This window comes from Mesoplodon bidens (genome assembly GCF_964165515.1).
Source record: "Mesoplodon bidens genome assembly, chromosome: 10".
Lineage (NCBI taxonomy): Eukaryota > Metazoa > Chordata > Mammalia > Artiodactyla > Ziphiidae > Mesoplodon > Mesoplodon bidens.
The window spans coordinates 62,025,020-62,040,545 of NC_138172.1; the positions used below are offsets into that span (position 1 = coordinate 62,025,020).

The window sequence follows — 15,526 nt, forward strand, 5'->3', positions numbered from 1 at the left end:
ACAAAGCAGCCTATCTAGTAAGTTACTTTTTGTGCAAAAGAGGGGATAAGAATATCTATATTCATATTTGCTTTATTTGAACAAAGAAACACTGGGAGGATAAACAAGAAAGCCATAAAGTGGTTACATGTGGTAGGGGGCCAGGAGGCAGGAACAGGGCGAGTGGGGCAGCTGTGTGGGAGACTTTTCACACACAGATATATAATTTTTAGGCTTTTGATTTTTTTATTACTCAAAAAAGCTTCATTTTAAATTTAGCTTTCTGACTCTGTGCTTGTGCCTTCAACACTTCCACAAGGATTTTCTGCCCCTCCATAGGAAAGCATATGTGACCGGTCACAGACATGCTTAGCAGACATGGACCCACCATAGGCCCGGCTGACATGTTGTTTCGTTTCAGGAAACCTCATAAGAACTTTAGGTCTCACAGCAACAACTTCTCAAAGTCGGCCTGGGCACATTCCACATGCAGATTTTGGTGCTTTCCCAACCTTCTGGGTTTAAGAGTAAACAATTCTATTGCCAGGGGTTCGGGACAGCCTCGTTTTGTCAGAGGCTGTGTTGTGGGGCAGCCTAGGATGTGTGGCATGCCAGATGCTGGACCGTCTCAGTGCCTCCAGACACTATCCCCGGAGAGTAAAATATATTCTAAACCATGAGAATGTACAGTATGTATTTTAAAAATTAAACGAAAATACATGCACATAAGCACTCCATGTATTACAAAGACACACAAATAAAAAATAAAGGATAAACAGGTGGATAGTTTGTCCAAAGTGTAAGAGGAGAATGGGAGTGGGGAATTCAGATCAAAAAGGAATAAATGAATAAATACAAATAAGAAAGGGGCCCGGGCCAAACCTGTGATGAGGATGGGCTGCAAACTGGAGTCAAAAAAAAAAAAAAAAAAAAAAGCAATAAATTTTAGAAGAGGTGTTCCAATTTCTCCAGTGGTTTGGGGAGGAAAAAAATATTTTCTGACAGTTTGCTGATCTTTAATGTCCCAGGAGATCAAGTAACGTTTGAACAATGTATAGTTGGCCACACTTTAATAGAAGCTGGTAAAATGGCTTGTGAATACGTTTCTAATTCAACTTGTTTAACATTAAAAAGAGAACACGAAATTTTATTCCTTCAGTTGAATAAAGAATTAAAGGGAAGAATCTATTAATGCAAGAGGGGGAAATGCACTAATAAATTGTGAAAGGAATTATGGAATTATGGCAGAGCAAGGGAAGAAAGTACCACCACAACAGCAGCACACCAACCTGCCCTTTATCCAGGTCACTGTTCGCATTCTCTGAGTCCATCGTCTCCGTCCTTTTCCTCTTTCCTTTTCTAAGAGCTTGGGTATTGGTAATTTCCTCTGTTTGCAAGATCTTCTGCATTTTCTCAGTTAGTTACCAAAGGTTTTCTGAAATTGTAGGAGGAAGGAATGCCCATGAGATGGTTCTACTCTGGATGTAGTCCAAAAGTTAATGTTTTTCCTTAAAATGAAAAACAAACAAAAGGATCCATAATATGTTTACAACTGTATGTTTCATAAAGGGACTAGCCACTCAAGTAAATTATTTTACTTAATACTTTCTGTCATTCCTTCTCCCACTGGCTAATTTAGGACACACTTTCACTTGGTTCAAAATCATGAGGATATCATGTTTCCAGAACGTGGGATACAGGAAGTTGTCATTTATAAAATCAAATGGCATAAATTTTTTCCATCTTTTCAAGTTTTTTCTTGTCAATCAGTTATGAGGAGTCTAAAAAACAAAGTAGAAACCTTGTAAAATTATGCAAATGATTTGAGGACTGAAGTTATATAACTTTAGGAAAAAGACATTAATAATAGCAGATCTAGGGACTTCCCTGGTGGTCCAGTGGTAAAGAATCTGCCTTCCAATGCAGGGGATGCGGGTTCGATCCCTGGTCAGGGAACTCAGATCCCACATGCTGCGGGTCAACTAAGCCCGCACACCACAACTACTGAGCTCACGCACCTCAACTAGAGAGCCTGCGTGCCACAAACTACAGAGCCCACGAGTCCTGGAGCCTGTGCACCACAACTAGAGAAGAGAAAACCTGCTCGCCACAACTAGAGAGAAGCCCACCTGCCTCAATGAAGAGCCCGCGCACCTCAACGGAGATCCCGCAGGCCTCATTGAAGATCCTGCGTACCGCAACTAAGAGCCAACGCAGCCAAAGATAAATAAAATAAATAAGTGAAAATAATAAATAAATCTTTAACAATAATAATAGCCGATCTCATCAGGACCAAAAATATTCCAAGGGAGATCAGTAAGAATGGCCTAGAAATTTGTTCTGTTTTTTTCCTGAAAAGTCTAAAGTTTTGAGATGGAAGATTTTCTTTGGTGTAAACTTAAGAGTAGCACCATAAAGAATGCAAAAAAATCTCAAAGGCAACAATGCATTTCATTAAAATTTTCAGGTAGAATCATTTTTTCAAAACCTGATAAAACAGATGATAGTTTTTAGGTTTAATAGTTTTGAAATGACCAAATCTAGCTTTTGCTGTGTATGGATGATTCAACACTTTTGGTCATAGCATTTTTTTTTTAATATTTATTTATCTGCCTGTGCTGGGTCTTAGTTGCAACACGCAGGATCTTCCTTGCTGCCTGTGGGATCTTCACTGTGGCATGTGGGATCTAGTTCCCTGACCAGGGATTGAACCCAGGCCCGCTGCATTGGGAGCATGGAGTCTTAGCCACTGGACCACGAGGGAAGTCCCTGTAGCATCCTTATTACTTGCATATGTTGGTTTGTTTTCATGAAAAGATATTTAATTATAAACAATAAAACTTTACAGAAGAGACTAGCTTAAAGGGAGTTCGACAAATATGTGGATTGTTGAGTAGAAGGTAACTATACTCTTTACCAAATTACACCAAGTAATCCTTTTAGAAAATATGGTTCTTTTACCTATTTTAAGAGAAATTCTTTATTCTCTACTCCAAGCATAAAATTATATTTAGTCTTTCCAAGATTGCTTGTTGTGACTTTTTGAAAACTTACTTTATGTTTTCAAATACATGAATAGTGCTTCAGCTAACACATGGGACTGGACTGTAATATCTAACTCACAAATATCAGAGATCTTACTTAGTATCAAGCTTTATTAATAATTTCAAAGATACAAGCAATCAAAAGGCACAGGCAGAATGGGGAGGTCTAGGACATCCTGGCTTTATAGGTTCTTCCTTCTAGAACAAGAGGTGAGGCCTCTAACTGAGGTTTGGGGGTCACCTCACACAGTGGGTGTGTTTAAGTCGTGACACTTCTCCATTTTATACCTAAGAGTTGTACTGCTTGCATGACCTTCTCTAGGGAATTATAAGTCCATAGATCCTAGGTATGTTTGCCATAGGCAATTTTAAATCAAGGATACACAGTTAAGAGCATTCCATAGACAAAAACTCCACTTGTAGCAAATATCAATCATCTGTTTACTCAGAGCAAGGTCAACACACATTTTCTGTGAAGCGTCAGATAGTACATATTTTAGGCTTTGCAGGACAAAGGGCAAAATCAAGGATATTATGTAGGTACTTATAAGCAAGAAGAAAATAAATCTTCACAAAAGTTTTATTCGTAAAATTGAAACTATACTACTAATAATTGAGTATAACTTTTTGTCAGACAGGCCTAAAAATGAGACTGGAACTAAAAAAGATATCTTGTTTAATTAGGGTTCAAAGTGTTCCCTACCATCAGAATTAATGGCAAATGCTCACTTGCCAATGCTGACCCATTATGAAATTTTATGAATTTTGTGACCTTGGGTTAGGCAATGATTTCATACATATGACAACAAAAACGTTATTTTCACAAATGATACCATCAAGAAAGTAAAGACAACTTACACAATGGAAGGAAATACATGAAAATAGATCTCACAAGGGACATGAATACAAGATATATAAAGAACTCTTACAACACAATAATAAAAAGACAAATGCCCGAGTTTTTTAAATGGACAAAGGATTTAAACAGACATCACTTCAAAGAAGATATATAAATAGCAAATAAGCACAGGAAAAGAGGCTTAGTATCATTAATCACTACATAAATGCTCATAAAAACTACAGTGAGAGGCCTCTTCATATGCACGAAGATGACTATAATCAAAAAAGACAGAAAACAAAAAGTTTTGGTAAAGACGTGGAGAAATTGGAAGCCTTATATCTTGCTGGTGGGATTGTAAAATAGTGCAGGCATTTTGGAAAAGTCTGGCAGCTCTAAAAGTTAACTATTACATCATCATATGACACATCAACTTCATTCTTACGTATATACCCAAGAGAAGCGAGAGCATACATCCATACAAAAACCTGTACACAAACCTTCATAGCAGTATTAGCCATAATAGCTAAAAAGTGGAAAAAAACAAATGTCTATCAACTCATGAATAGATAAATAAAATGTGGTGCATCCGTACAGTGAAATACGATTCGGCAATAAGAAGAAATGAAGTTCTGATACATGCCACAACATAAATGAGCCTTGTACAGTAACACAATAATAGCCCCATAGAAAACTAAAAAAAGCATGTGATGTAATTAAAATGAAAACTGCTAAGAAAAATGCATGTAAATGGTGTAAACTATTATTTCAAATTATATACAAGCAGATTATCAAGAATGGATGACAAAGCTGATCTTAAAAGTCCTCTTCTCTATTTTCATATTGTGGACTAGATGGTCCTGGTAAAGAACATTTGAAAATATACAGTAATATATTTAAAACTTATATTTAAAGCATACTTTAACCAGCAGTAGAGAAAACAACAAAGAAGTCAGAGAAAATGAGAAAACACAGTTCCACAGGATAAGAGAGCCCTGGAGCCAAAATTTACTCTGAAAGCATCTACTTCTGTATAGTAGCCTATAGCTTGGATTTCAACCAGCACAGTTTTCAAGGTATAGGAAAGAGCGCTGGGACCTCAAGAGAGGTATGAGGTCAGTTTGAGGAAACTACTCTGAAGTTGAGAAAAGCAACACCCAGATGGTGATACTTTCAGTGTGTGAACTAGGAAAATACCACTCCAAGGAAGGCACTTTGCCTGTCTTACCCCAGGCTGAGTGAAAGAGAAAAAAAATGTGGTACTGGCACAAACAGACTATAGGAAAAGGACAGAGAGCCTAGTAATAAACATATAATGGTCAACTGATCTTCAATAAGGGTGGCAAGAGCACCCAATCTGGAAAGGACAGTCTTTTCAACAATTGGTGCAGGGAAACAAGATGTCCACATGCAAAAGAATGAAGTTGGACTCTTACCTTGTACCACATATTAAAATAAACTCAAAATAGATCAAAGACCTAAAACTATAAAACTCTTAGAATAAAACAGAAGGGGAGATCTTCATGACCTTGGATTTGGCAAAGGTTTCTTAAGTGTGACACCAAAAGCACAGGCAACAAAAGAAAAAAATAAACTGGACTTCATCAAAATTAAAACCTTTTATAAATCAAAGAACAGTATTGAGAGAGAAAAGATAACCCACATAATGGGAAAAAAATGTTTGAAACTCATATATCAGATAAATAACCAGCATATACAAAGAACGCCCATAATGCAAAAAAAAAAAAAACACCCAACTTAAAAATGGGCTATAGACTTGAATAGATATTCCTCCAATGAAAATAAACAAATGGCTAATTTCAAATGAAAAGATGCTCAAAATCATTAGCCATTAAGGAAATGCAAATGAAAAAAACCACGGAGATACCACTTCAAACCCATAAGAATGGCTATTATCAACAAAATGGAAAACAGTAAGTGTTGGCTAGGATATGGAGAAATTGAAAATGCTGTACATTGCTGGTGGGAATGCAAAATGGTGCAGCCACTGTGGAAATGTGCATGATATGTAGACACCACCCGAAACTGAACAGCTGTAGTGCTATAGTCCCCTTCTGGAACATCCCTGAAAGACAGTGGTAAAGGGAAATCTTCCCAGTGCACAGAACTTACAGCAGTGCACTTAGTTGTTTACTTGAAAGGAGAAATAGTTAGATGTGTAATTTTATACTGATTCATGGGCTATGACCAATGAGTGGCTAATGGTAAGGGACATGGAAGGAGTATGTTTGGGAAATTGGGAAATTTGGGGAAGAGGTAGACAGATGTCTCTAAATAGGCAAAACAACAACAACAACAACGTGAAGACGTCAACTATATTTCAATTTAAAAAAACTAAAAAAAAAAGTGAAGATATCTGTGTCTTGTGTGAATGCTCATAGGTGACCTCAGCAAAGGAAGATTTTAACGATCAAGTGGATACCATCAGCTTTTCCCGAATCACCCCATCATTGCCCAATGGGCTTATGAACAAGGTGGCTGTGGTGGGAAGGATGGACTTCCACTCACCAAGGCCACTGCTGAGTGTCCATCTCTCAGCAGCAGAGATCAACACTGAGTTCCCTATGTGGTACCATTCCCCAGGGTGATCAGTCAGCTACCTGGTAACAGGTTGATGCCATTAGACCACTTCCATCATGGCAGTGGAAGTGTATTATTCCTACTGGAATAGACACTCTGGATATGGAACTGGCATCCCTGCATGCAATGCTTCTGCAAAAATTACCATCTGTGGACTTAGAGAATGCCTATCCACTGTCATAATATTCTATACAGCATTGATTCTGATCAAGAAACTCACTTAACAGCAAGAGGAGGGCTACACTGGGCCCACACTTATGGAATTCACTATTCTTAACATGTTCCCCACCATCATGAAGCAGCTGGTTTGACGGAATGATGAAATGGCCTTTTGAAGACTGAGTTACAGTGCCAGCAAGTTGGTAATACCTTGTAGATCTGGAGCAAGGTTTTCCAGAAGACTATACAGTCTAGAACCAGCATCTAATATGTGGTGCTGCTTCTCCCACACATAGAATTCACAGGTCTAGGAATCAAGGGATAGAATGGGAGAGGCACCACTCATTATTACTCCTAGACTCACTAGCAAAATTGTTGCTTTCCGTTCCCGTGGCCTTATGATTTGCTGGCTTAGAGGTCTTAATTCCAGAGGGAGGAATGCTTTCACATTTATGCCACTGACACAATTATTCCATTGAAATGCAACTTAAGACTGTAGCTGAGTCACTGTGGATGCCACATGCTTCTGAATCAACAAGCAAAGAAGGAGTTACTGTGTTGGCTGGGGTGAGTGATACTGACTACCCAGTGGAAAATAGACTGGTACTCCACAGTGGAGGTAAGAAAGAGTATTTCTGGAATATAGGAGATCCCTTAGGATGTCTCATAGTATTACCATGCCCTGTGATTAAGGTCAATGGAAAACTACAACCCAATCCAGGAAGGACTACTAATAGCTCAGATCCTTCAAGAATGAAGGTTTGGGTCACTCCACCAGTTAAAGAACCACAACCAGCTGAGGTGCTTGCTGAAGGCAGGGGAATACAGATTAGGTAGTGGAAGAAGATAGTTATTAATACCAGCTACAACCTTATGACCAGTTATAGAAAGAGGATTGTAACGGTCATAAGTATTCCCTTATTTTGTTATGAATACGTTTGTGTGTGTGTATGAATGTGAGTGTTGGGGAAATATCTGTTTCCTTCCCTCTCTTATTCCCTCCTCATGTAACATAAAATGTATTGGCCTTACTGTATTTGTTATTCATTTTATATTCATTTTATATCATAGTATTTAAGCTAGGAGAAGTATAAACATCACTCATGGACTTAACCTCATCTTCTGGGGAAGGGGTTAGCACATTTTCAGTTGTGTGCTGGATAACCGTATCACATTAGGCAGAACAATGACCTTGTTATTGTCTTTATTTGGAGATTAAGTATAGTTTAAGGAGATACGGGTGCCCAAGTTGATATGGGTGATGGCTAATTTTATGGCTCAGTTTGACTGGGCCATGGGGTAGTTAACATTAGTTTGATATGTATTTGAAGGTATTTATGCGTGAGATTAACATTTGAATCCATAAACTGGGTAAGGCAGATTACCCTCTCCAATGTGGGTGTGCCTCATCCAATCTATTGAAGGCCTGAACAGAACAAGAGGAGGAGTAAGGGAGAATTCACCCTCTGCCTATCTTCAAGCTGGGACATTGGTCTTTGACTGCCTTTGAACTCATTTTGGGACACCATCAGCTCTACTGCTTCTCAGATTTTCATACTGTAGTTTTACCCTCCCCTCATCACATTTTATGTTGTTGATTTCACAATGTACATCTTTTACCTTGTGTATCATTAACAAATTATTGTAGTTATGATTATTTTTACTACTTTGGTCTTATAACCTTCAAACTAGATGTATAACTGATTTACCCACCATTAAAACATTTGGGTATTCTGAATTTAAGCAGTGGAATTTGTACTTTTATACATTTTACTATTACTGACAAGCATCCTTTCATTTCAGTTCAAAGAAGTTCCTTTAACATTTCTTATAGGCTAATCTAGTGCTTATGAACTCCTTCAACTTTCACTTGTCTGGAAAATTCTTTCTCTCTCTTTCAATTCTGAAGGATAACTTTGCTGGGTATACTTTTTTTTTGGCTGCCAGGAAAGCAAGAGCAAAACATAAATCTATTAGGGCTTCCCTGGTGGCGCAGTGGTTGAGAGTCCACCTGCTGATGCAGGGGACACAGGTTCGTGCCCTGGTCTGGGAAGATCCCACATGCCGCGGAGCGGCTGGGCCCGTGAGCCATGGCCGCTGAGCCTGCGCGTCCGGAGCCTGTGCTCTGCAACGGGAGAGGCCACAATAGTGAGAGGCCCGCGTACCGCAAAAAAAAACAAAACCAAAAAACCCCCATAAATCTATTAATATAATTAACTACATAAAATATGAAAATAAAAAAACTGTATGATCATATCAAGACGTAGGAAAATCACTAAACAATCATTCACGACAAAAATTTTCGCAAAGTACGACTAAAAAGATTTTCTTTAATCTGATGAAGAGAATCTACCAAAAACCATATAGGGAACAACATACTCAGAAGCATTCAAACCTTTTGAAATTCAGACCAATATAAGGATTCCCACTATCACCACTTTTAGTCAATATAATACTTAAGATTACAGCGACAACATAAGGCAAGAAAAGGTTTAAACTATATAAGTATTGAAAAGAAAAAAACTAAACTGTTCTTATTCACATATAATCTGAGTATCTACACAGAAAACTCAAAATAATGGGGAGACAAAATATTTCAATTAATAAAGGAAGCCAGCAAGTTTTTCAACTATAAGAGCAATCTGAATATCATCAACACAAAGGCAGAACTCATTGAAACAGACAGCAGAGTGGTGGTTACCAGGGGCTGGGAGTGGGGGAAACAGGAAGATGATGCTTCAAGGGTACAAACTTCCAGTTAGAAGATGAGTAAGTTCTGGGAATGTTACATACAGCACAGTGATCATAGTTAACAGTACTATATCATACACTTAAAAGTTGATAAGAGAGTAAGTCATAAATGTTCTCACCGCAAAAATGAAATGGTAACTGTGTGACGTGATAAAGGTGTGAGCTAAAGCTATGGTGGTAATCAGTTTGTAATAAACAAGTATATCAAACCAACATGTGTACTCCTTAAACTTATATAATATCAATCATATCTCAATAAAGTTGGGGAAAACAGCACACAAAGATAGAAAATGCAATTAAAAATATATAAATTGGCTCTAAACTTTATGTGAGAGAGTCAAGAGCCAAGAATAGTCAAGACACTTTTGAAGTACAAAGTAGAAGGAGATTTCCTACAAGACTTATTATAAAGCCATAGTAATTAAGGTAGTGTGCTACTGGTGCAAGGACAAACAAACAAACCAACAGAACAGAAAGAGAATAAAAAGTCCCCATTAGAGAGTAAACTCCACAATGGCAAAAATCTTCTGTTATGTTCACTGACATATTCAATATTTAATTCTTTGGGCTGCTGGAACAAAGTTTCTCTTCCATTATTTTAAGTTAATTTAAATCGCAGGAAAGAAGAAGTACAGAGTTATCAAAGGGAAATAATTGACTCAAAGATAAAACAATGAATACAATTCACATCTCTAGTAAAAAGAATATTTTAAAATACTTCTTATATTAATAAAATATACAAATAATTACCAAGTTTTACCTCAAGCTTTTATATACTTTTCTACTAAAAATAATCATCATTAACATAAACATGTAAAGTACTTAAAACCAGCTAAAGATATAAATAGGGATGGGATTTTGATGAGTATATTATTTTAATTTTCAGGGTTGTTAGTTCTTCAGCTTAAATTTGCATTTTTTCTCATATTACGTCTGCTAAGTTTTTTTTCCCACATGCAGAAAGCTAGATATTGTCTTAATGGTTTCTGGAAAATAGAAATGAAAGCCACAGTACCTAGCCATAGTCACCTCTTTTTGTTCTGCAATGTATATAATATTTTTAAGTCACTTAAAGACAAAATCCAAGTAATTGGTACTTTTATATATCTTTTGATCCCCCCCCCAATTAAACACCTATCTTATTACTCACTGATGCCTTCACTGACTTGTCTTGGGTCTATTCCCAACCAAAAAGGTCTGATGCTCAAATCCTTCACATACTGCCTAGATGCCTATAACAACACCAGTACTGCTGGACCAGCTTCCACTAAAGGTCTTTCAGGAAACGTTCCTGAAAAAGTTGTCCCTCCCCTGGTCTTCTGCAGTAGCTTCATTGCTATAACACACAAGACTCTATTTTAGTTATTATGTAACTTTGATAACTATGGTCACAACAAGTAAGTCCAGAGCATACTTGCTGGACTCCACTTAACCAAGACAGTGGCACAGCCACTTATACTCCATCCTCTCACCCAAACCGGATTGGTTTTATTCAATTCCAGAATCAAATGTTTCAGTGATCACTAGAGCAGCTGACTCTGCAATTCCCTTGTCAAGTGCATAATGAAAGTATGAAATAAGCAAGACTATTCATGAGGTGAAGTTATACTTCTGCACACTTAGAAGAGGATGTGTGCTGAACGAAACCATGGGATACTATTCCAAAAATTCTGCAGAACTTACCACTAAGCCTTTCAGTATTTTTGTGTGCTATGTGTAAGCCTAACACAGTCTAAAATTGGGAGATAGCCTTTACATAGACATTTGTTAAAGTAAAAAGAAAAATCTATTAATAGAAAGTATAGAGTACAACAGAGTAAGAACTAGTTACATTCAAAAAGAGACATGTGGGCTTCCCTGGTGGCGCAGTGGTTGAGAGTCCGCCTGCCGATGCAGGGGACACGAGTTCGTGTCCTGGTCCGGGAAGATCCCACATGCCGCGGAGCACCTGGGCTCGTGAGCCATGGCTGCTGAGCCTGCGCGTCCGGAGCCTGTGCTCCGCAACGGGAGAGGCCACAACAGTGAGAGGCCCACGTACAGCAAAAAAAAAAAAAAAAGAGACATGTACCAAAATGTTCATTGCAGCTCTATTCACAATAGCCCGGAGCTGGAAACAACCTAAGTGTCCATCATCGGATGAATGGATAAAGAAGATGTGGCACATATATACAATGGAACATTACTCAGCCATAAAAAGAAACGAAACTGAGCTATTTGTAATGAGGTGGATAGACCTAGAGTCTGTCATACAGAGTGAAGTAAGTCAGAAAGAGAAAGACAAATACCGTATGCTAACACATATATATGGAATTCAAAAAAAAATGTCATGAAGAACCTAGGGGTAAAACGGGAATAAAGACACAGACCTACTTGAGAATAGACTTGAGGATATGGGGAGGGGGAAGGATAAGCTGTGACAAAGCGAAAGAGAGGCATGGACATATATACACTACCAAACGTAAGGTAGATAGATAGTGGGAAGCAGCCGCAGAGCACAGGGAGATCAGCTCGGTGCTTTGTGACCGCCTGGAGGGGTGGGATGGGGAGGGTGGGAGGGAGGGAGATGCATGAGGGAAGGGATGTGGGAACAGATGTATATGTATGACTGATTCACTTTGTTATAAAGCAGAAACTAATTTAAAAAAATTAAAAAAAAGAACTAGTTACAGAAACATTTCCAAAACACAGAAAACAAATTTTTAAAAATACACACTGAATATTACTACAGTCACTATGTGTTTCCAAAAAACAACAAAACTTCATTTCAATAGTTTCTAACCTCAGTTAGAAAAAAATAAAGTTTTTTAAAAAAAGGAAGATGCTAGATATTTGCTATCTTACTCTCTGTTGAACCCCTATTTGACATCTTTAGTTAGTAATTTATGCCTAGATGCTTCCTGAGTATGGTGATACACTTTCAATGTCTCTGGAAATTCTGACACATTATTGTTTATCAGAATCTTTTGCTAACCTCCAGATCCTATGTAAATATATATATATCTGATGATGTATCTACCCACAGACCCATTCTTCATACATCCACTTATCACCAACTGTTGAAATCAACCCCAAATTCTATTTTTTTAAATAATTATAATAGACTTCATTTTTTAAAGCAGTTATAGAAAAAGCGAGTGGAAAGTACAGAGGGTTTTCATATATCCCTTCATCTCCCTCCATGCCCGGTTTCCTATTATTAACATTTTGTATTAGCGAGCCAGTACTGATTGATACGTTATTATTAACTAAAGTCCAGAGTTTACATTAAGGGTGACTCTGCATGAGTTTCTCTATTGGTTTTGACAGATGTATAATGATATGTATTCACTCTTAGAGTATCATACAAATGGTTTCACTACAAATCCTCTGTGCTCTGCCTATTCATCCCTTCCTCCTTTGCAGTCCCTGGCAATAGCTGATCTCTTTACTACCTCCATAGTTTTGTCGTTTCCAAAATGTCATAGAGTTGCAAACATATGGTAGGTAGCCTCTTCAGCTTGGCTTCTTTCACTTAGCATTATGCATTTAAGATTCCTTCATGTCTTCATGGCCTGATAACTCTTTTTATTATATTTTTATATTAAATAATATTTTTATATTAAATTTTATATTATATTTTATATTTTTATATTAAATAATATTTCACTGTATGGATATACCATGGTTTATCCATTTGCCTACTGAAGGACATACTAGTTGCTTCCCAGTTTTAGCAATTCTGAATGAAGTGACTATAAACATTCATGCAAGTTTTGTGTGGACGTAACTTTTCAAGTCATGTGGGTAACTACCAAAGAGTGTGTTTATTGGATCATATAATAAGAGTATGTTTAGTTTTGTAAGAAACTGCCAAGCTGCCTTCCAAAGTGTCTGTACCATTCTGCATTCCCATCAGCAATGGAGAGCTGCTGTTGCTCCACATCCTCTCCAACACTGGGTGTTTCGGATTTTAGTCATTCTAATGGCTGTGTAGTGCTATTTCATTGTTGTTTTAAGTTGCAATTAATTCCTTAATGATGTATGATGCTAAGCATCAACCCCAAATTCTTTTAATGGCTGTAACTGTAAGAAAAACAAACTTTTCCAGTAAGCATATACAGTACGTGTATATTTATCTTTTTTTAAGTCATACAAACATACATGTGATATTAGTACAAAAACACAGTATAAAACAAAAGAGAAATTTCAAAGGAGGTAAAAATGTATCAAACAATATTTTAAAATAAGTATTGGGGCTTCCCTGGTGGCGCAGTGGTTGAGAGCCTGCCTGCCGATGCAGAGGATGCGGGTTCGTGCCCCGGCCCGGGAGGATCCCACATGCCGCAGAGCGGCTAGGCCCGGCTGGGCCCGTGAGCCATGGCCGCTGAGCCTGCGCGTCCGGAGCCTGTGCTCCGCAACGGGAGAGGCCACACAGTGAGAGGTCCGCAAAAAAAAATAAATAAAAAAAATAAAATAAAATAAAATAAGTATTATTTTCTTTATTGAAATGAGAAAACTTTTTTGATCTGATTAAATACATATATATAAATTATTAGCATTACCAACACTCCCAGTTTGCCTGAGACAGGGATTTTCCAAATTATTTTCTACCAAAGAAATCAGCCTAATTAATACTAAAAGGTCATGACATATTTTTTATCAAAAAAAAGTCAGAAAATTGTCTTTTTTTAAGGGAATGAATGAATAATACATAAGTGTGTATACTATTTACTTTCAAACAATTACCCTATTATTTTTGTTCTAGAGTCCCCAAAAAGCACCTGGGGAATTTGACCCTTCATTTGGAGATAATGCTTTTCCATGCTGTCCAGTTGAGGACTAAGGTAGGGTACTCAGTGCAGGAGGAGTAGCAACCCAGCTGAGTCTCGTTGCAGTCACTGCCTCCACTCAAAGAAGAAACAGCACCAACTGAATGAGGGGCCAGAGATGTGAGCTGAGAATAAACAGATACAATTCATATGGCCAGTATCCAATTAGGAAGATTACAATAATGCAGCTCAAAGTCTCACTGCATCCTGGCCATCAGCTACAAAGAAGAGGCAATCAGTTATGATGAAAAGAAATTAGACTGAAAGTTAGATGACCTGGTTCTGGTTCCTACTCTGTGACTAAGTAGTACTGTAACCTCGGGCAAGTAGAATTTCTGGGTACCTCAGTTCCTCCACAATGAAAGGAGGGGACTGGATTCAATGATTTTAAAGATGTGCTTTCAGATATTTATTCTGGGTATGCAAGTAGATATAATCCTTAAATCCCTAAAACTTCTGTCTTCAAGAATTATAAGAAAATTATATTTTAAGAAAATCACTTTTATAACTCTTGTAAGAAAGTTACATCTTACTAAACTGAGTAAATTGGGCAACAATCATGAAATTAAGAAAAAAGAAAAAAAATTTCATGGGTAACACAGAATAAAATAAACAAATAAAAACAATTAGAGGAAGAGCAATAAAGCTAAATTTATTCCTGTCCTATATGTGGAAATAATTTCCAAGAAACATTCCATTGCCCCCTAAAAGACATTAAAAACAGAACAAAACAAAACAAGATAGTGCCCGTACTTGGGGAAAGTATCACAGAATTCTATATTATTCTTCTTTAGTATATTTGACAGGGTCAGCTTCTGAGTCTAAAATACTTGTTTTCAAATTTTCAAGCCCCGATTAAGAACAGAGTGGAAGGACTGAATAAGTTCTAATTAAGGGGATTCTTCAATTAAAGAGATCCTTTCACAATGTATATGTATATCAAGGCATCACATTGTACACTTTAAATAACTTACAATTGGTCAATAATACTTCAGTAAAGCTGGGGTGTGGGGAGAGAGTCTGAAAAAGAAGCCAAGGAAGTAAGTTTAGTAAAAATCCATGACAGAGAGCCTGCTAGAACAGTCCTGAAGAACACAAGGCCCACAAGCAGATCAGCTCATAAAGATCCAGGAACTAACATAAAAGGACAAAGAGACATTTCTTTACTACCTTGTGTGTGTCTTCTTGGATGCTGAGTTGCTTTCAGTACTTACCACTGGCTATAAACTCTAATGTGGTTAAATTATTCTGGATACTGTGGTTAAGTAATTGCTGTGGTCTTGGGAGCTAGTAACTGCTTTTTTTTTTTTTTTACTTCTGGTTTTTTGAACATTTTCTACCTCAGG

General features: G+C 37.4%; 1 protein-coding gene across 1 annotated transcript in view; it reads right to left on the reverse strand.

The window, feature by feature from the left end:
• The window catches only part of LOC308623379 (BEN domain-containing protein 6-like), a 74,773-nt gene that overhangs the window by 31,735 nt on the left and 27,512 nt on the right, over positions 1-15,526 (reverse strand). The window contains exon 2 of the mRNA XM_081245669.1: positions 1,269-1,414. Within this exon, the coding sequence (XP_081101795.1) occupies positions 1,269-1,388 (120 nt within the window). The 5' untranslated portion in view covers positions 1,389-1,414. The remainder of the gene's footprint in view (positions 1-1,268; positions 1,415-15,526) is intronic.